Source organism: Hemiscyllium ocellatum, chromosome 6, assembly GCF_020745735.1.
Source record: "Hemiscyllium ocellatum isolate sHemOce1 chromosome 6, sHemOce1.pat.X.cur, whole genome shotgun sequence".
In the NCBI taxonomy this organism is placed as follows: Eukaryota; Metazoa; Chordata; class Chondrichthyes; order Orectolobiformes; family Hemiscylliidae; genus Hemiscyllium; species Hemiscyllium ocellatum.
The window spans coordinates 119,688,281-119,710,204 of record NC_083406.1 but is presented as its reverse complement, the minus strand read 5'-3'; the positions used below and the strand labels follow the sequence as shown (position 1 = coordinate 119,710,204).

At 45.4% G+C, this 21,924-nt stretch overlaps 1 protein-coding gene across 2 annotated transcripts; it reads left to right on the top strand.

The window, feature by feature from the left end:
* Positions 1 to 294: 294 nt before the first annotated feature.
* LOC132816560 (serpin H1-like) lies at positions 295 to 21,011 on the top strand. Of its 2 annotated transcripts, XM_060826322.1 has the most exons (6): positions 295 to 451; positions 1,532 to 1,575; positions 8,828 to 9,432; positions 11,219 to 11,317; positions 14,931 to 15,163; positions 18,224 to 21,011. In XM_060826322.1, exons 3-6 carry the CDS (start codon positions 8,856 to 8,858, stop codon positions 18,524 to 18,526), a joined length of 1,212 nt encoding a protein of 403 aa, XP_060682305.1. In that variant the 5' UTR covers positions 295 to 451; positions 1,532 to 1,575; positions 8,828 to 8,855; the 3' UTR covers positions 18,527 to 21,011. The 2 variants fall into 2 exon arrangements, with proteins under 2 accessions (XP_060682305.1, XP_060682306.1); XM_060826323.1 differs by lacking the exon at positions 1,532 to 1,575.
* Positions 21,012 to 21,924: the final 913 nt, after the last annotated feature.

Sequence of the window (21,924 nt, the reverse complement as noted above, 5' to 3'; positions counted from 1 at the left end):
TGACTGTGTGGAGTTTGCACATTCTCCCCACTTCTGCGTGGGTTTCCTCTGGGTGCTCCAGTTTCCTCCCACAGTCCAAAGATGTGCAGGTTAGGTGAATTGGTTGTGCTAGATTACCCACAGTGTTAGGTGCATTAGTCAGAGGGAAATAGGACTGGGTGGGTTACTCTTAGGAGGGTCGGTGTGGACTTGCTTCCACACTGTAGGGAATCTAATCTAAAGAAAACTAATCTGTGTACAGGAGGGGTGGACCCTGGGACCCTGCGGAAACCTCGGTGGGAGGTCTCAGATTCCAAACTTGCCTGGTTCGAAGTTCAGCCTTTAAATAAAACCTGTAAGGAAGCTCTGTTCATCCGGCTTTCCAGAACTTTTTAAGCAGACAGCCGCGTTTAGGGGGCCTTGGCCGAAGAACCAAAAGGACCAGGAAATCTCAGGGAGTGAGAGAAAGCAGGTGAGAGGGCTTTGTAAACGGATTCTGTGTGGTACAAATGAATGCAGGAGGTCAGTCATTCAGCCGCAGTTACTGGGAGTGGAAACTCATAGGACATCAGAAGGTTCTAAAACTTTTTAAAAATTTTTTTGTTTTAAATCTTTATCCTGCCATGGATGAGCAAGCGTTCATCAGGCTGCCGGTGCTAGAATCTTAAACGGCCTTTAGAGTAAAGTTCTCCAAAGTTGGACAAAAATAATTTTGTGCTTCGAAAGACTTTGCATTTAAAGCAGAGCTGGTCGCTATGTCCGTGTGTTCATGTTTGCTGCACATTATATCAAGTAATTGGTAGCAAATTTTCTTATGATTTTAGATAATTAGCAATGGACTCTAACCTTAATCCTAATATAAACCATTTATTTTCACTGCCCCACCCATCCCCCATTATGACAAACCATATGAATTTAAAACTTTGGCGAGCACCCGAAAAAAAATCCTAAGTTTATCTGAACACGTACCGTTGTGCAAGTTGTTTGATTCTCTTTGTCTCCCACAAGGGATGGGGAGGCGAATGGGGGACTACGTTTCAGGAAGAGTGGGCGAGATCAAATTGATTCCACGATCAAGGTCTGAGCACAATCTGGCAGATCATTGCTTGGAAAGTTTGTTTTTTTTTAATTTTGCAAACTTCCCATTCAGTTAAAATATGAAGAGTGGCTTTATTTCTGACTGCTTTTGTTGCATCTTGTCCCTGGTCCAAATTGGAAATCCATAATTAGGGACGGTGTGGGGCGGGGGGGGGAGTGGGTGGAGTTTTTGAAGGAATGCACAAGAAAATTTTCATGAGTCTAGAAAAGTTTGTCGACGCTGGCAACGTCCATTGGCTGATTTTCCCCTCACCCCCCCCCCCCCCCCCCCCCATTTGGTTGTCGCTAGGATGTATTTTTTAAAAAAAATACCAGTTTAAAAATAAATCAGAGGAAATAAAATAATTTCTCCACCTCGCCCAAACCAGTCCAGTGACACATTTTCCCCCATTCTATTCGAAGTCTTGGGGGGGGGGGGAAATATCCTGTACTTGATTTGTTTATTTTCTTTCAGAATGACAAAGACAAAAGTTGACATCACTTTGACAAAATTTCAAGGTTAGACCCTCTGATATTTATCATTTGCTGCGTTTTCCCGTGTGTGTGTGTGTGTGTGTGAAAAATGTCAGTGCATTTATCTCAGATCCTTTCAGTTTTTTTTCATTTTGATCTAAGAGACCTGAAGATCTCTCTCCACCCCCTGGAATCTCACCACCGTAGGGCAGTGGTTCTGTACAGTAGGAAGTAAAAAATGAGGTCTGCAGATGCTGGAGATCACAGCTGAAAATGTGTTGCTGGTCAAAGCACAGCAGGCCAGGCAGCATCTCAGGAATAGGGAATTCGAAGGTTCCTGATGAAGGGCTTATGCCCGAAACGTCGAATTCTCTATTCCTGAGATGCTGCCTGGCCTGCTGTGCTTTGACCAGCAACACATTTTCAGCTGTACAGTAGGAACGCAACTAGAGCTTTTTTTTCTCTCCCACCCTCTCTGTTTGTGTGCAGAAACACAATGCGTGGCTGCTGTAGCATGAAAATCGTTCTGGCGTCTGCTTCCTGTTGCATTTCACAGGCGGGGTCCCTGTAGTGGAGAATATTGCACCTAAGACACTGCATTCAATGGAGTGTGCTCCAATCTGACGGGATATAGCAGATTTTTCACTCTTCAGAGATAAGGAGGGGAGGACAAATTGGATTTTTTTTGCAATCTCAGCCTTGTTCTCCAATCCCTTCCCTCCAGGATCTGCAATCTCCTGCAGCTCTGTTCCTCCAATCCAGGCCAGTTACACGTTATTCCCCGACTTTAATGACTCTCAGCAAATCATGAGCTCGAAGTCGTTCAACTCTGACTGTCTACTTCTTTAAGCAACCTCTTTTTAAAAAAAATTAGAGCCCCTGGTCCCAATCCTTGTCACTGGCTTGCTGTTGAGTGTATATGCTCGGTGGGGAAGGGCGCTACATAAATACAACTTGTGTGACTGGTTTTCCATCCCGCCCCGTAGGCAGACAAAGGCGGCAAGTCGGGGCGACCAGTTGAGTTGTTTTTTTTTAAATCACGCTTGCTCAGGAATTGAGAAACTGTTGCAAAATTAAACTTTTCACAACAAAAACTCAACTAAAACTTTTGCCTCCGCCGGCTGGGGGGGGGGGGGGGGGGGAGAAGGAGAGAGTGGAATGCCGGCTGTTCCCCTTTTCCCAGCGGTTTGCTGAGAATCTCAGGGCTCGGTCCGTCGGTGGGAGGTGTCTTTTGTGTTGTGTCTGAGAGGGGGATGTTAAACCCGAGGTCGGAACTGCCCAGTCCAAGGATTATCGGCAGAAAGGTTCACCCTGGGTGTGCCCAGCTCATTATCCTGAGTTGCCAACTTGCCTTGGGAGTTCCCAATGCAACTGGGGAGGGAACGATATTATAAGAAACGTTTATAAAATAAACTATTGTCCTTTAACGATTTGTGAAAAGAAAAGCAACAGGCAGGAGGAGGTCAGGCCTTTCTGACAGTTCAGAGTTACTCGGTTACTCTCTATAAAGATTCCGATTGCTTTTAAGAAAAAGAAGGGCCGAATGGTCTACTCTCGTTTCTTATTAATTGAGGACTCATGTGGGTATCACTGGCTAGGTCAGTCATTGTACATCCCTGATTGCCCAGAGTTCACAGCTTCCCTACTGTGTAGAAGCCGGCCATTCGGCCCATCGACGCCACACCAAGCCTCCAAAGAGCTTCCTACCCACCCTGCATTTTCCATGGCTAACCCACCCAGCCTGCACACTGTGGGGTAATTCACCTGACTAACCCACCCTAACCTTCACATTTTTGGACTGTTGGAGGAAAGAGCTGAAAATGTGTTGCTGGAAAAACGCAGCAGGTCAGGCTGCATCCCAAGGAACAGGAAATTCGACGTTTCGGGCATACGCCCTTCTTCAGGAACCGTTGGAGGAAACCAGGGCACACAGAGGAAACCCAGGCAGACACGGGGGAAAATGTGCAAACTCCACACACACAGTCGCCCGAGTGTGGAATCCAGTCTGGGTCCCTGGCGCTGTGAGGCAGCCGTGCTAACCACTGAGCCACCGTGCTGCTCTCACTCACATTGTTGAGTCTGGAGTTGCATGTGAGCTAGACTGGGCACGGCTGGCAGATTTCCTTCCGTAATGTACAACAATCGACAAGGATTCATGGCCATCCTGAGACTCTTAATTCCAAATTTTAGTCCAAAAAAAATGCCACGCCGATGGGAGGTTTCAAAACCAGGTCCCTGCTAGGTTTGCTGGGTTTCTAGTCCAGTGGTAATACTAGGCCATTACATCCTCAAGCCTGCTGTGCCATTCAATAAATCATACTGCTGTATTTTCTCTAAATCCTTGATGCATTGAAAATCTTTCCAAGAAGGATATGGGCATTGCCTGACTTCTTTTTCTTTGCCTGCCCCTAAATCCTTTCAATGGAATTAATCTTTTAAGCCATTTCAAGGGCAGTTTGGAGCCGGCAGGATTGCTTTCTGTGTGTTAGAGGGAGTCACATGGAGGTATTGAAACAACTCCATGGAGGCTGGTATCCCATCACCAAGTCACCACCCTTCATTTACACAGTACTCAGTACATGGTTCTGACCAACCAGCTCAGAGCCAGTCCCTAGAGTGAGGAGAATCCCAGACCCTCCTGTTTATCTGTCAGCCAGGGCTCCCTGATTGAGCTGTTAATCTTGAGTTGATTAGGGGTCTCATTCTGAGGTCCTCCTGGGTGACTTGGCTACAATCACTCAAGGTAACATGGCAGATTTTCTTGGCTAAAGGACATCAGTAATTTTTTTTGACTATGCAGCTATAGGAAGGCTTGCTGCACTCATTCCTCATGAAGGAAGGTTGAACAGTTTGTTCCTGGAGTGAAGAATGTGAAGTGATCTTACTGAGAGAAGTAGAGTCCTGAGGGGACCTGACAGGACTGATCCTGAGGATATTTCCATTTTATAAGAGAGACAAGAACTAAGGGATACTTAAGAACAAAAGAACTGGGAGCAGGAGGAGGCCATTCAGCCCTTCCAACCTTTTTGCACCATTTGATGCGATTGTGGCTAATCTCATCTCAGCCTCAACTCCACTTTCCTTCCCACTCTCCATAACCCTTGAACCCGTTATGATTTCAAGGTCCTCCTTATGTTTATGTGGCCTGAAGCAATAAGTGAACTCTGTTTGAGAAAGTTTTATCACCTGGAGAGTCAGGAGCCTTGCTCAGAGAGTGATGGGGCTCTGCCATTGAGTGCACTCAGGCCTGAGATAGGTTGTAGCCAAGGGAGACCAGAGTTCTCGGGAGGAGACAGGGAAGTGGAGTTGATCAAGCAGGGTCTTATTGAATGGCAAAGCAGGCCAAATGGCCCATTCCTGTTCCTAAGTCCTGTGTTCATGTGGTCATCCATGAGGTGTTGTGCACCGTCAGCAGCAGATTGTATCAACCACTGTCTGAAATTTGACGGCCAGGCATATCCCACAAACTACAATTGCCATTAAACCAGGGGATAACACTGGTTCAGTGGAGAGTGCAGGAGGGCAATGCCGAGAGGAGCACTAGGGCTAATACTAAAACTGAGGTGTTAACGTGGTGAAGCCACAAAACAGGACTACAAGTATGGAAACACTGGAAGCAGAAACTAGTAGACCAGGTTAAGTGGTTCACTTAAAATGGTTTACTTCAAGATTCTTGGATAGCACCTTCCAAAGGCAAAACCACTTGCATCTAGAAGGACAAGGGGCAATAAATGGGAACATCACCCCCTGCAAGTTCCCCTCCAAACTACTCACCTTCCTGACTTGGAAAATTATCACCGTTCCTTCAGTGTCGCTGGGTCAAAATCCTGCAATTCCCTCCCTAAAGGCATTGTGGGTCTACCTACAGCACATGGACTGCAGTCGTTCAACAAGGCAGCTAACCCCACCTTGAGATGGGCAGTAAGTGCTGCCCCAATCAGTGACTCCCACATCCCAAGAATAAATTTGAGTCTTGCCATCCACCATAACCCATCTATTGAGATTTAGTTACACTAACATGGTGCAGGTGTGAAATTGGACTTGTTGAAATGTGGCTTGTTAAGGAACAAGTGCTGCAGGAATGTGCATCCCTTGTCCCCCCTCAACCTATCCTCCCCCCTGCAATGAACTCCAAGCCAAGCAAAATGGCAAAACCATTGGGAGCATTGGTATGCAGAGGGATCTTGGGGAGCATGTTCATAGCCCCTGAAAGGGGGCAACAGAAGTGGATAGGAAGATAAGAAGGCATACCTTCATCTATTGGGACATTGAGTATAAAAGTTGGCAAGTCATGTTACAGCTGTATATAACTTTAGTTCAGTCATATTTGGAGTATTGCGTGCAGTTCTGGTCGCCACATTGTAAGAAGGATGTGGAGACTGTGGAGAGGGTTCAAAATGGTTTACTAGGATGTTGCCTGGAGTGGAGTGTATTAGCTATTAGGTGAGGTTGGACAAACCTGGATTGTTTTCACGAGAGTGTCAGAGGCTCAGGGGTGAGCTGACAAAGTATATAACATTTTGAGGTGTAGATAGTTGGAGTCTTTTCCCCAGGGTGGAAATATCAAATACTCAGGGGCATTGGTTTAAGGTGAGAGGGGGAAACAATGAGGCGGATGTGGTCGGTCACTGCAATGCACTGCCTGGGGATGTGTCGAAGCGAATATGATTGCATGTTTAAAAGGCATTTAGACAGATACATGAGCAGGCAGGGACTAAAAGGGTATGGACCATGCGTAGGCAGATAGGATTAGTTTAGAGTGGAATCATGGGCAGCATAGACATGGACCAAAGGGCCTGTACCTGTGCTGTACTCTTCTATGTGAAGAAAACAAGATCCTATGGATAACAATAACTGACTGGCTAGTCACTGGATTGATTTGGGTTTTTTTTGACAGTAGTATGGTTCAGGGGATAAATATCAGGTGAGAGATGTGGTGCTGGGTCATTGGGAAAATGATCAACACTATCATAGGTGGAGGAGCTGAAAATATGGTTATTCTAATGAGATTGAGTAACAGGAATTTGGAACCCAAACCTGCACTGAATGTGTATATTGCCAAATGTGTGTATGTGTCTGTATTTCACCTTGTTTGAGTCCCTGTATGCATGTGTGCTGCTGCCTGTGTATCACTGTGTGCGTGTCCATGGTTCCTGAACCCGGTTGTTGAATCTGTAGTCAGTGAGTTGCTCCTATCTTCTTGAATGCTGCAGCTTTGTGGTCTGATTGCACGTCAGGAGCTGAGATTTGATTATTTGTAGAATGAAGCCATTCTCTTGAGTGGATCCAGATTTCCAGGCATGTTATAAAGCACAGGAGCAAGTCCCTCCCCCTCCAGCTGAGGATTTGCCACGTAGACAGATGTTCAAATCACAGATCGAGCTATCTGGAAAGTTCTGAGATTCACTTGCTGGTATAGATCTGTTGCTTGTTTTGAGATGGCTATCTCAAGCAGTGTCTGAAAAGCCCTCCAATCCAAGGTAGACCATTCCGTTTCCTACTGGTCTTTACTATTTTTAGGTTTGTTTTTGAAAATGTCCTTTTTCCTGCCTCTCCTCTTTATCCTAAAGTTGGCTTGTGCAGCATGGCTTCATGGTGACAGATCTGAGAGGTCACTTCTTTTCCATGACTTGGATAACTTTCTTTTCAGTATAGAGACAGACCAGTATTTTAGTCCATGTCTTACCCCCTGCCTTTGTCTGCAGAAATATACACTTGCAAACGTAAAGCTGAATAAAACCTGCACCAAACCTGTTTGCCTATCTAGTCAGAGCTCTCTTTTTCTAATAGATTACAAATTTAAAATTCTCATCCTTACTTTCCAATGCTTTGCTATTTTCACAATCTCCTTCAGTCCCATTGAATCATAGAATCCCTATAGTGTGAAAGAAGCCCTTTGGCCCAACAAGTCCACATCAATCCCTCCTGAAGAGTAACCTACCCAGGCTCATTCCCCTATATTTACCCCTGACTAATGCACCTAACCTGCACATCCCTGAACACAACGGGCAATTTAGCACAGCCAGTTCATCTAACCTGCTCATCTTTGGATTGTCTAATGAAACCAGACAAAACCCCCACAGACAAGGGGAAAATGTGTAAACTCCACACAGTAACCGGAGACTGGAAATGAACCTAGGTCCCTGGTGCTGTGAGGCAGGAGTGCTAACCACTGAGCCACTGTGCTGCCCATTGTCATTCAAGATCTCTGCATTCCATCAGTTCTAGCCTGATCAGAGCTTTCCTGATCTGAAGGTTGCTGCAATATCAGTGACTATCGGCCCAGACTCAGGAGTTCCTTTCCTCAAACTTTCTTTCTTTTCTACCTCCCTTGCCTTCTCAAGGGATTCCTCCTTAAAACCCTATCCCTCTTAACAACTTGAACATTTTTGGCTTAATCTTAGAGGACCTTGTTTTTAAAAAAAGTAGTTCTGTGATACCATCAAGGGGCTGGGTATGTTTTGTAGTAATAAGTCTCAGAAATGCAAACTATTGTTGCACATACATCCATATAATACAGGTATGCATTCACACAGCAGTGTATTTGCACGTGGTGTACACCATGCACGTGCATACAATAGTACATGATTGCACACACCTTCCACAGCTCACTGGAAAGAGAAAACTAGTAACAAGTGACAGCAGTCAGTGTCTCCCGCTGTACAAACCAACTGCTTAAAGCTGAACAAATTCACCAATGCAGGTTTAATCTGCAATTAAAAACAGAAAATTCAGAAAATGCTCAGCAGGTTTGGCAGCATCTGAAGAGAGAAACAGAGTTCATGTTTTAAAGATTGACTTCCCATTCAGATTTCCAGTGTCTGCAATATGCTGTATTTGTATTCAATTTGTTTGGTATTCCTTGCTTCAGTTTGTCTGGTCCCTTGGGTGCCTGGGGAGAAACTCTGTATGGTATAGTCATGATGTCTGCCCTGATTTGAGACTCTGCACTGCCATCTGCCTCCTAGGGAGAAGTCCCTACCTCTTCCATTTTAATGTGGTCACTTGATTCAGTTGGTTAAAGCTCAGGTCTCATCAGCAGGATATCTGCAGATTTAATCCCCGTTTCAGTTTGTTGGCCAAGGGCTGACTCTCAGTCACGAGGGGAGCACTGCATTGTTGGGGAGTTGGCACCAAGGGAGCACCGTGCTGTTGGTGGGTCAGTGCTAAGGGAGTGCTGCTGTGTTGGATGGACTGCCATTGACCCAGGAGGTTACTGTGGATTGTGGTGGAGTCAGCTCCTCACCCTCCTTGATTTCAATTAAGCATTTTGTTTTTTCCTCTTGTCTCTCTGCAGGATTAGAGTGCCCCCTTCTGCTGGAACCATGTGGGTGAGCAAGCTGCTGATCGTGGTGCTCCTGGCTGTCGCAGTGGCTGAGGAGAAGCTGGGTGAACACACAGCCGCCCTAGCAGACAGCAGCATCAAACTGGGCCTGAGCCTCTACCACACTGTGGCCAAAGACCAGGGCGCTGAGAACATCCTCCTCTCTCCCGTGGTGGTCGCTTCTTCACTCGGCCTAGTGTCCCTCGGTGCCAAGGAGAAGACCGCCAGCGAAGCAAAGGCAGTGCTGGACATGGGTAAGGTGCAAGATGACAAGCTGCACGTGGCGCTGTCCCAGCTACTCACTGAGGTCAGCAACTCCACCGCACGCAACGTGACCTGGAGGATGGGCAGCCGGCTGTACGGCCCAAGCTCGGTCACCTTTGCTGAGGATTTTGTGAAGAAGAGCAAAAAGCACTACAACTACGAGCCCTCCAAGATCAACTTCCGGGACAAGAAGGGAGCCTTGAAGTCCATCAACGAGTGGGCGGCAGAGACCACTGATGGCAAAGTCGCCGAGGCAACCAAAGACCTGTCGAAAACAGATGGAGCTATGATCATCAATGCGATGTTCTTCAAACGTAGGTGCCTTTTCTTAAAAGGGAGACCGGGAGGGCTGACACGTAGTGGGAAAGTCACTGGATCAGTCTGTCGGGCTTCAATTACTTCCACTGCTTCAAACCCCGTCACTGCAGATGGTGGAATGTTCATTTCCAGGGAATTGCAGTGGAAGCTGTGTTTGCAGCCACAGGGTTAAGACCATAAGACATAGGAGTGGAAGTAAGGCCATTCGGCCTATCGAGTCCACTCCGCCATTCAATCATGGCTGATGGGCATTTCAACTCCACTTACCCGCATTGTCCCTTAGCCCTTAATTCCTCGAGACATCAAGAATCTATCAATCTCTGCCTTGAAGACATTTAGCGTCCCGGCCTTCACTGCACCCTGCGGCAATGAATTCCACAGGCCCACCACTCGCTGGCTGAAGAAATAGCTCCGCATTTCTGTTCTGAATTGACCCCCTCTAATTCTAAGGCTGTGTCCACGGGTCCTAGTCTCCTCGCCTAATGGAAACAATTTCCTAGCATCCACCCTTTCCAAGCCATGTATTATCTTGTACGTCTCTATTAAGTCTCCCCTTAATCTTCTAAACTCCAATGAATATAATCCAAGGATCCTCAGCCATTCCTCATATGTTAGACCTACCATTCCAGGGATCATCCGTGTGAATCTCTGCTGGACATGCTCCAGTGCCAGTATGTCCTTCCTGAGGTGTGGGGACCAAAACTGGACACACTACTCCAAATGGGGCCTAACCAGAGCTTTATAAAGTCTCAGTAGCACATCTCTGCTTTTATACTCTTGAGATAAGAGACAACATTGCATTCGCTTTCTTAATCACAGACTCAACCTGCATGTTTACCTTTAGAGAATCCTCGACTAGCACTCCCAGATCCCTTTGTACTTTGGCTTTACTAATTTTCTCACCATTTAGAAAGTAGTCTATGCTTGTATTCTTTTTGCCAAAGTGCAAGACCTCGCTCTTGCTCACGTTAAATTCCATCAGCCATTTCCTGTACTTAGCTGTACATGTGTCTGTGATGCTACTGGACTAGTGACCCAAATGCCCAATGCTGTGGGGATATGGCGTGGCATGTTGGCTCTATGGTTAGTGCTGCTGTCTCTTAACGTCAGGGACTTGGGTTCGATTCCATCCTCGGGCAACTGTCTCTGTGGAGTTTACACGTTCTCCGTGTCAGCATTGGTTTCCTCTGGGTGCTCTGGTTTCGACCCACAGTCCAAAGGTATGTAGGTGGATTGGCCATGCTAATCTGCAGCATTATGTTCAGGCTAGATGGGCTGATCATTAGAAAAGCAAGTTTATAGTGATAGGGTCAGAAGGGTTGGATCTGGGTGGGATGCTCTTCGGAAGGACAGTGTGGATTCAATGGGCTGCATGGCCTCTTTCCACAACATAGGGATTCAGTGATTCAAATCCTTCCACTAAATCTAGAATTGAAAGCTCGACTTGGTGATGGTGACCATGACAACAATCACTAATTGTAAAAACACATTTTTATTCACTCCCATCCTTTCTGAGGGGAGGAATCCTTACCTGGCCTGGCCTACATGTGACTCCAGTGCCACTGCCATGTGGCTGACTTAACTGCTCTCTCGAAATGGCCCATCAAACCTCTATTCTTGGACAACTAAGGATGGGCAATAAGTATTGGCCTTGCCAGCAATGCGCACCTCCTGTAAAAGAATAAATAGGTCGTGGTATTTGGCATGTTAGTTTGAGTCTGTTTGCTTGCTCTTGAACAGACCAATCATTCACATTCTCCTGTATTTACTTTGTATTTACAGCTCACTGGGATGAGAAATTCCACCATAGGATGGTGGACCAGCGCAGTTTCATGGTGAGTCGGTCTCTTTCGGTTGCGATCGACATGATGCATCGTACAGGTATGTCTCCATCTCTTGCCTTTCTTCACTGGAAATGTCAAGTCGGTGTATCCCACTGCCTTCTTATAAAGAGCGATGAAGTGGAGGTGCCGGTGTTGGACTGGGGTGAATAAGATTAAAACATCACAATACCTGGTTATTGTCCAACAGGTTTATTTGGAAGGACAAGCTTTTGGAGCGCAACTCCTTAGTCAGGTAGCTAGTGGGACAGGATCATAGGACACAGAATTTATAATAAAAGATCAAAGTGTCATAGAACTGATACGATGTATTGAACAAACCTAGATTGCTGTTAAGTCTTTAATCACTTAGAATGGGGTTGCAGGTTTTGATTGACTTTTTTTTTTAAATATGTGAATCCCAGAACTTCCTTTTAAGTCACAGTCCTGAGATAACTTAAGGTTTTATATTTTTAAAAATGATATCTCAGCTCAGACAATGCATTAAAGGTAAGCTTAGAGTCTGTCTGTATCCCCAACCTTGAGTTAGACTGGTTCTTTTTCCAAAGTCGAAATTTATAAAATGCCTTTAATGCATTGTCTAAGCTGAGGTATCACCTTTTTTAATAAAACCTAATCTTGGGACTGTGACTTGAAAGAAATTATGGAATTTACGTATTAATTAATCAATCTGCAACTCCATTCTAAGTGATTAAAGACTTGACAACATTCTAGGTTTGCTCAATACATGAGTTGTATGAAACTTTTTTGATTTCTTTTTTACTGTAAATTCCCTGACCTATGATCCTACCCCACCAGCTACCTGATGATGGAGCAGTGCTCCGAAAGCTAGTACTTCCAAATAACCCTGTTGGACTATAACCTGGTGTTGTGATTTTTTTAAAAAACTTTATAAAGACAGAGAGAGAAAGATGGCTGATGATATAACCTGAGGATCATCATGCCTCAGATTAGGGGTAAGGTTGACCAGGCAGGACCCACCCTGTTTACAAAGACCTTGCATCACAAACCATCCAACTGAGCTAACCTCAATCAACTTCCATTTACTTAATAAGGACGCTGATTATCTCTTTGTTTGAAAGTGAATCACTCAATCAACATCACTTCGAAATGAGATCTCGTTTTTGAGTCTTTACATTCATTCATGCTAGGCCAGCATTTATTGCCGATTCCCAGTTGAATTATCATAGAATCCATACAGTATGGAAGCAAGCCATTCAGAATAGCAGCCACCCGTTCCTACTTGCATTTTCCATGGTTAACCCACCTAACTTGCTTATTCCTGGATACTATGGGCATGGCCAATCCATTTGACCTGTACATCTTTGGACTGTGGGAGGAAACCCATGCAGACCCTGGGAGAACATAGTAACTCTACGCAGACCGATGCCTGAGGATGGAATTGAACCCGTGTCCCTGGCACTGTGAGGCAGCAGTGCTGATCACAGCCGCCATGACACCCCATGGTTCCCCTTGAGAAGCTGCCTCTTTGATCCAGTACAGTCCATGATCCCACTGCTGTGAGTTTCCTCTGAGTAGGATGCTCCATTTCTGACATTTAGGACAGTAACCAATGCCTCGAGGTGGATCAGAAGTCCATTGGGTCACCCTGCACAGATGGCACTCCCAGCTGGGAGACAGTCACTGACCTCTGGAGGCTGACTGTCGTTTGGGAGGGCATTGCATGTGACAAGCTGAAAGGAAAAGCTCACCAGGTCCAGAAACAAACTGAAAGAAAACAAAGGGCAGTGGTTATTGAATGTTCTCAGCCAAGTGCTCTGTAGCCAGTGTGGTAGGAATTGCTATGCTGGGCTATGCTGCTGAGTCACACTAATGGTTCGGACCACCGTAGCACAAACCATTATCTTAGGAGATGGAAAGTTGCTACACTTCATATGTAATTTGTTCCATTATTTGTAAAGTGCTTTGGGGTGTCCTATGGTTCTATATAAATGCAGGTTCATTCTTTCTTCCCTGTCCACTGGTAAGTCTTGAGTGCTAGAATGTGGTGCAGGTGTATTATCACTGGATTAATAATTGCAGAAACTCAGCTAACGTTTTGGGGACCTGGGTTCAAATCCTGCCATGGCAGATGGTGGAACTTGAATTCAATAAAGAATCTGTAATTAAGGATCTAATGATGACCATTAATCCATTGTCGACTGTCAGGAGAAACCCATCTAGTTCACCAATATCCTTCAGGGAAGGAAACTACCATCCTTACCTGGTCTGGTCTACATGTGACTCCAGACCCACAATGTGGTTGATCCTCAACTGCCCTCTGGGTAAGTAGGGCATTAAATGCTGGTCTGGCCAGAAATGCCCTTATTCCATGAATGATTTTTGAAATTAAAAAATGACATAACTTAATTCTCACATGAGAATAGTAGAGTTTCCAAGGCTCTTGAAGGGTGTGTTGACCTTACCATGAGGCCTAGATTCCATTCTCACTAGAACTCCTTCATCGGTTGTCTGAGGAAAGGTAGGACAGGTCGAGACTATTTAGAAGAGTGAGGGGAGACCTGCTTGAAACCTCTAAAGTTTCAGGAGATTTGATGATGCCCACACTGGAGGGTGAAGGTGGTGGGATGGAGAACTAGGTGACCATTTCAGAATAAGGGATATTGCATGTAAGACCAGGATGAGGAGATATTTCTTCTCTCGAAGCATCATGGATTTTTTTGGAATTCACTTTTTCTGATTGCGCTTCTACGTTGTCGAGCCTGAGTTAGATGTCCCTTTTGGTTAACAATGAAATCCAGGGCTGTAATGGTAGGCAGTACAGTGGAGTTGAAGCCACAATCTAATCAGCCATGATCTTATTGAATGGTGGAGCAGCATTGAAGGGCTGAATGGCCTGCTCCTGCTTGGAGTTGTCTTTAGCAGCCTGTTGAAGAGTGTTGAAGCTGTTTCCATGCCATTTTCCAGACAGTGCTTTCCAGCTAACACCAGCTCACTGTGTAATAGTGCTCCTCCTCTTCCCCTCTGCTATTGTTGCCAGTCACAATAAACTCGTGGTCCTCTGACTACCAGCCCTGCAAACAGAGGTGATGGCCTATTGGTGTCGGAACTAGCCTGGTAATCCAGCGACCCAGGGGATCTTAGTTCAAATCCTACCAGGGCAGATGGTGGAATTTGAATTCAACAAAAAAATTTGAAATTTAAGAGTGTAGTGATGATTTCAGTTTCACGGTCAATCGTAGGCTTTTCCCAATGTGGCTCCTACCTGTCCTCTTGGGAAGGAAATCTTCCATCTTTACCCAGCCTCGCCAACATGTAACTTCAGAGTCAAAAGGTGTGGGGCTGAGAAAGCACAGCCGGTCAGGCAGCAGCGGACAAGCAGGAGAGTCAACGTTTTGAGCATCAGCCCTTGATCAGGAATTCTGATCAGATTCCTGACGAAGGGCTTATGCTTGAAAGGTCAATTTTCTACTCCTCAGATGCTGCATGACCTGCTGTGCTTTTCCAGCACCACATTGTTTGACTCTGATCTCCCGCATCTGCACTCCTCACTTTCTCCGAGTGACTTCAGGCCAACACTAGTTAGTTGACTGTTAACTGCCAATAGGGATGACTAACCAGCAATGCCCTTATCTTGCGCAATTATTGTAAGAATGATTCCTTTGTTTTTTTTTGTTTTCTCCCTTGCTTAGGTCTTTATAACTTTTATAAGGATGACACCAACCAGGTGAATGTGCTGGAAATGCCCCTGGCCCACCAGTTATCCAGCATGGTCTTCTTCATGCCTCACAACGTGCAGCCTCTGGACAACCTGGAGAAACTGCTGACCAAGGAGCAGATCAAAACCTGGCTGGGCAAGCTCCAGAAAAGGGCTGTGGCAATCTCCTTGCCAAAAGTCAAGCTGGGGGTCAGCCACGAGCTGCAGGTAAACCTAAAACCACGGAGCAAGAGCTTGTGATTGTGGAGCATCTGCCACCACCTCAGAAGGGTCTGTCAGCAGCCCATTATCACATTCCATGTTCCCACAAAGCAATCTCCCAATGGCCGTCTGTCTCTTTGTTTTAGTGGCAACAAATTTTTGAGACCAGACCTTGGCAGACTTTCCCAAGCCCTTTTCAAAATGGAGGGCCTGGTTTAAAGCCTCATGCAGAGGACAGGACTCTGAACAGTGCAGCACTCCCTCAGTATGCAGGTGGAATTTCAGCTTAAAGGTGTATCCCAGTTTGGATGGGATTTGGATTGATAACGAAATTCCCCACCTAATGCCTGCTTGACACCAATCCTGTGATGCTGTCTGGAGCATAGATGGTTGACCGGGCAATCACACCGACATTTAGGACACTTGCTGAATACTGGATAATAAAGTAACACAGGTAGCAATTGGAAGCAGCTAAGGACTGAAATTAACTTGTTATCCAGCATTAGCGTCCGTAGAACACTTGGAATAGGGCGGCATGGTGGCACAGTGGTTAGCACTGCTGCCTCACAGCGCTAGAGACCTGGGTTCAATTCCCACCTCTGGCGACTGTGTGGAGTTTGCACGTTCTCCCCGTGTCTGCGTGGGTTTCCTCTGGGTGCTCCGGTTTCCTCCCACAGTCCAAAGATGTGCAGGTCAGGTTAATTGGCCATGCTAAATTGCCCGTAGTGTTAGCTAAGGGGTAAATGTAGGGGTATGGGTGGGTTGCGCTTCGGCGGGTCGGTGTGGACTTGTTGGGCCGAAGGGCCTGTTTCCACACTGTGTAAGTAATCTAATCTAATGAGCAGGAGTAGACCATTCAGCCCGTGTATGCGGCTCCCTAAGTCACAGCTATCTTTGGGCTTCGATTCCACTTCCCACTGTCCTCTCCCCAACCCTCTTACATTCACCCCACCCCCACCCCCCACCCCCACCCCCCCGCAATTCCCTGAGATCAAACATCTTGTCTATTGTTGAATACATTTAAAGACTGGAATAGACATCCTCTGGAGTAGAGGATGTCAAAGATTCTCAAGTGTTTGTCTAAAGATATTTGCCTTGTCTAAGTCCTAAATAATTGATTCCTTGACCTTAACACTGTTTGAGATTTCTCAGGACATAACCTGTAGGTTCCTTTAGAACCTTCGTGTTTCTCAATGAGATCACCACCTGTCATTTGTTTAAGTTGCAGATAATATCGACCCAATTTAATCAGCCACAAAACAAGTCCTTTCATTCCCAGGTGTAAGACCTTTACTGTGTACGCAAGTGCAAGTAGCTCTTTTATTAAATGTAGAGAGCAAAACTGTGCACTGAATTTCCAGCTGTGGTCTCACCAGTGCCCTGAATAACTGAAATATAACCTCCATGTGTTTGTTTACTGCAAAGCAAAATTGAATACAACCACATTTGATAAGATTTCATAATTACTTGCTGTCCAGTGTGTTAGCTTTTTGCAATTTATCTAGTCTGACACCCAGATCCTACTGCACTGTGGAGCTTGACAGCCTCTCACCAGTGAGCGTTTGTTTGTCATTTTTGTTAAGGGTTATTCTTTTCCCCCTTTTATTTTTCTTTTGTTACTTGTTGAGGAAACTAGTCAAGTGATTTTCAAGAGATACCACATTGCAGCTGTACACGACATTGGTGAGGCCACATTTGCAGTACCGTTCTAGTCGTCGTCCTCCTATTAATTAATAAGTTAGAAAGAGTGCAGAAAAGATTTACTAGGATGCTACCTGGGACTGGAAGATTGAGGTTAGATCGGCTGGGATTATTTTCACTGGAGCCTAGGAGACTGAGAGGTGACCTTTATTAAGGTCTATAAAATCATGAGGGGTAGATAGCCAACAGCTGCTTCGCATCATTGGGGACTTTAAAAATAGAGGGCATAGATTTAAGGAAAGAGGTACAAAAGGGTGCAGAGGGACAGTTTTTTTTGTCACAAAGGGTGGCAACTGTCTCAGGGACTGCCAGAGGTTGTGGTGGAGGCAAGTACAATTTTTTGTCATAACATTTGGGCAAGTACATAGATGGGCCAGGTATAGAGGTATATGGACCAAATGCAGGCAAGTAAGTCTAGTTTAATTGTGAAAACTGGGTGGTATGGACAAGTTGGCTGAAGGGCCTGTTTCCATCCTGTTAACCTCTGACTCTAAGGATAAGAAACATAATGTGTTCACTGGGTTGGAAGGGTTAAATGATGGGGCTGGGGTCCAGAGAGCAAATTGCCATTCTCTTGTGGTGTTGAAGATAATTCACAAATTTGATTGGGTGGTTACCAAGTACTGCCTCTGCTGGGAGGATGGGTTTGTTTGCTGATTCACTGTAACAAACCTCCAGAACAGGCAATTGAGGAGCGAACTGACTGAGGCATTCAAAAACATCACTCTGATTTAAATTGAATCGACACAAAGCAACTATTATTCTGATGGGGGCAACACTGAACAATGGGGCTTAGTCTTTAAAACTAATCTGGCCTGTGAATTCAGAAGGCACTAATTAAGACCAAGGGTATGCAAATCTGACTGTCTTTCCATTCCGCAATGGTGGGTTCCCATTTCACAGGATCTCCTTTTTCAGATTTGATTACTTAGTGTGGAAACAGCCCTTCGGCCCAACAAGTCCACACTGACCCGCCGAAGCGCAACCCACCCATTCCCCTACATTTACCCCTTTACCTAACACTACGAGCAATTTAGCATGGCCAATACACCTGACCCGCACATCTTTGGACTGTGGGAGGAAACCGGAGCACCCGGAGGAAACCCACGCTGACACGGGGAGAATGTGCAAACTCCACACAGTCAGTCGCCTGAGTCGGGAATTGAACCCGGGTCTCTGGCGCTGTGAGGCAGCAGTGCTAACCACTGTACCACCGTGCTGCCCAAATTACCGTGCCGGGTCATCAGATTAGTCTCCAGGAACAATTGTCAATGGATTGGAGATGCTGATGGAGCTGAAAGGTTGACTCTCCAGCTCCTGTATTAACTGACCATGACCTATGATCCATTTTTATTTTGCACCTAGAAACATCTGGCCAGTATTGGTCTGACCACAGCGGTTGACAAGACCAAAGCTGACTTGTCAAAGATCTCTGGGAAGAAGGACCTGTACCTGGCCAATGTTCTCCATGCTGCGGCTCTGGAATGGAGTACTGATGGAAACCCCTACGATGCCTTCCTATATGGGCGGGAGGAGCTGAAGAACCCTGAGGTCTTCTATGCCGATCACCCTTTCTTCTTCTTGGTCAAGGACAAGAGGACAAACTCCATTCTCTTCATTGGGCGATTGGTGAAGCCTGAGGGCAGCAAGATGCACGATGAACTGTAACCACTGCTCCGCTACGATGCTGAAGTCGCAGATGGTATAGCTGGTGCTCAAATTGCAACATGCCTTTAAGTTGTTCTTTTTTTTTCTCCCCCCTAAAAAAAAGTCAACTATTCCATCTTGCAGATTTGACATCCTGTCTTTGGGTTAGTGACCATCTCCAACCCCCAATTCGGTGGGATATTGTCAGCTAGTTTACAGCCTGTTTGTCCCCAAAACCCCCTCTCTAAATTTTGGGTGGACTTGAACCAAGAAATTTGAGGCTTAGAAGTCCACTCTGCCTCCAGTGAAATTTGTATCATTGCTTCCACCTCAATGTTTGTACTTTTAATCATTAGCAGAAATTGGAAAAGATACTATACAGAAGCAAATCAAACTAAAATCCTAAACTGATCTAGTTTCTGCCAGCAGATATGCCCCTCCCCCAGAAAGCCTGCTTCCACTCTGTCTCATCCTGCCCCATTTTGGCCAATTCCTGTCTCCCTCACTTGACCTTCGCTTTAAATGTGTCACTGTAATCTGCTTCAGCCTTTCCATCCACATTCTAACCACTCCCTGAGTAAGCAAGTTTCCTCTGAATTCCCAATGGGTTTAAGTTACTGTCTTTCTATTGATTAGACAAAACAAGTTGACCACGTCTAGATTTTTTTTTCTTGTCCATGGGATGTGGACAGTGTTGCCTGGGCCAGTATTTATGCTTCAAGCTTAATTGCCCCTTGTGAAGGTGGGGGTTAGCTGCCTTCTTGAACAACTGCTGTCCATGTGCCGTAGGTAGACCCACAGTGCCCTTAGGGAGGGAGTTCCAGAATTTTGACCCAGTGACACAGAAACGGTGATGTATTTCCCTGTCAGGATGGTGGGTGGCTTGGAGGGGAACTTACAGGTGGTGGTGTACCCATGTATCTGCTGCCCTTGTCCTTGATGGAAGTGGTTGTGGATTTGGAAGGTGCTGTCGGAGGAGCATTGGTGAATTCCTGCAGTCCGTCTTATCGAGGGTATACACTGCTGCTACTGTCAGTGGTGGGGGTAGTGCATTTTGAAGATGATGAATCAGGTTCCAATGAAACGGGTTCCTTGGTCCTGGATAGTGTCAATCTGTCTTTTCTCATGGGGTGCACTTTCAAATTCTGAGTGGCTATGTTCGGGAACAGTTTGAACACGGTCAGCTTTGTGCACTGGTCATCATTGGAAGCTGATGTATCGTGTTCACTTGGAGCAGAAATAGATGCTCACCAGCAGATTGCATTGAGCAATTAGTATATTACCAACATTTGGGTGATGGTATCTGTCTATTACAGCTGGCAGTTAGCTGAGGTGACTGTGCAGCGTTTAAATCAGTCTAGATGCACTGGAGTACATTACTTTGAATTTTCAGACCAGACTAGTCTGTTTTGACTTGTGTACCATAATGATGTCCTTTCAACTTTTTTCATCTGGACCTATCACCCTGTTCTGTTTTATTTAACTTCCCTTTGAATATTTCAGATGCAATTTCCCTCAATGCCTTCATGTTAAATAAAAGTCCATGCTCTGGCTGCTGAATTCCCTCTTGGAATGAATTTGTGATCATCTGATGAGTTTGGGACCCCACTCAGTGCTTTGCTGAAGTTGTACTCCGGTGTGAAATAAACCTGGTGGGAACTTGGAGGTTCTGTCCAAGGTGAAGTTCAAAAAAATGATCATCAGAATGTCATGTTGGAGCTCGTGGGGGAGGGGGGTGGTGGGGGAGAGAGAGACTAGGGGAGATCCAGCCTCTGAGATCCCATCCCTCCTCGCTTCTCAGCTGTGACTGTTCAGTTCCTGATGGTTTATTCTAAATGACTGACTGCAGACCTGGCTCAGTATGAGCTGGGTTAAGTGCAGGGCTGGTATCCCAGAGGTGTTTGACATGCCACTTGGAAAACTGACTTATCCCAGCGGAGGTGATGTGTTACACTTTACTGAGTCTGAGCTGCTATGGTAACACTTTTTTTTACAAGTATGTCATCAGGAGCTGTGTACAGAAACAGTAAAGGTACCAATGTTCTTTCCATCACACCCAACTGATCTAGAATCCCTCCTCTTGTCAATGACAGGATTTGTAGTCTGGATATTTCTTGGCCGTGGGCCTTGAACCTGGAGCAGATGCAGTGACATTACTCACTGCCCCATAAACTTTACTCTAAGGAATACCAAAGCCTGTGCAAAATTGTTTGTTGTCAATAAAAAGACCCTTGTGCATGTTAGCCAGCAATACTTGGGGATGATTAGGAATAAGGTTGAATCGTTTTATATTGGGAGCAGTTCATGTATACCCTGAACAGGGGTTTGGTGATGAAATATTGCAGAGAGAAAGTTCTTCCGTTGATCTACCCAGCGACTGACCTTGGATTTACTTGTTACAGAAATTCTTGGACCACAGTCTGTGAAGATGGTTTAGTGGTAACTGTTACAACATTCGTGTTAAACCACTTTTTGGTTATGTTTCACAATAAAATTTGAAAAGACACATTGCCTTTTGGTCTTTGTTCTTTCTCGGTGAGATACTGATCTCGAATAGAACTTCCCCTTATTTTGAATGTGTGTGTCCTACCTCTGGTCTCTCACACATGGGGAAACATCCACACACGATCCACTCTGCCCAAAACCTCTGAAAATTCTTACGTGTTTCAAGAAGGTCATTTGCTTCTGAAGACTACTCAAATCAGACTCCACGTTAACTCTCCTCCCTCCATGGATACTGCTGGGCCTGCTGAGTTTCTCCAGCATTCTCTGTTTTAAATTCAGAGCTTTACTCTATACTCTAAGCAGATCCTCGTAATCATTCCAATCTCTCTCAATCCAGCGAACTTCGTATTCATTTCATCTGTATTGGAAGAAAGTCTCTTGAAGTGATAATGATGAACCTCACTGTACATTGCACAGTAAGTACTGTCTCAAACTACTCATTGCAATGAATTTAATGGCCTATTTTTGCCTTAAGTGTTCTACACAAGCTTCTTCCACTTGTTTTATTTTCATTTCATTCCTTGCTGGGATCTCCTATGAGATATATCAAATCCAAGACAGGATTCCTGGAGACCAATGACCAACAAATCCACATTAGAACAGCTGGCCACCCCATGGCAAGCAAGAAACAGGGAATTGAGCAGGAAAGGAGTATTTTGTATTGGACTAATTTAACTCAAAAATAAAATAACAGTGCAGCGGGAGCTTCTTGCTTTTCTGAAATTACATAAAATGTTACTCCTCCCTCATCTCCTCCAAAAACGTTCCCAGCTGCACTAGCATGGCACAGTGCTGCATGCTGGTTGGGATCCTACTCTGGACAAGACAGATTCCTGACCAAGATCTGGCTTGATGGATCACTTTTTTTATTGTTTTAGTAAGACCGTCTTTCACTGGAACAATAAAACAGAAGT

Bases quoted from the DNA above. Each gene is read 5' to 3' on its own strand.
- LOC132816560 (XM_060826323.1), top strand. From the start codon at position 8,856: ATGTGGGTGAGCAAGCTGCTGATCGTGGTGCTCCTGGCTGTCGCAGTG. The intron at 11,318-14,930 runs GTATGTCTCCAT...TCCCTTGCTTAG, and splicing joins CGACATGATGCATCGTACAG to GTCTTTATAACTTTTATAAG. The intron at 15,164-18,223 runs GTAAACCTAAAA...TTTTGCACCTAG, and splicing joins GGGTCAGCCACGAGCTGCAG to AAACATCTGGCCAGTATTGG.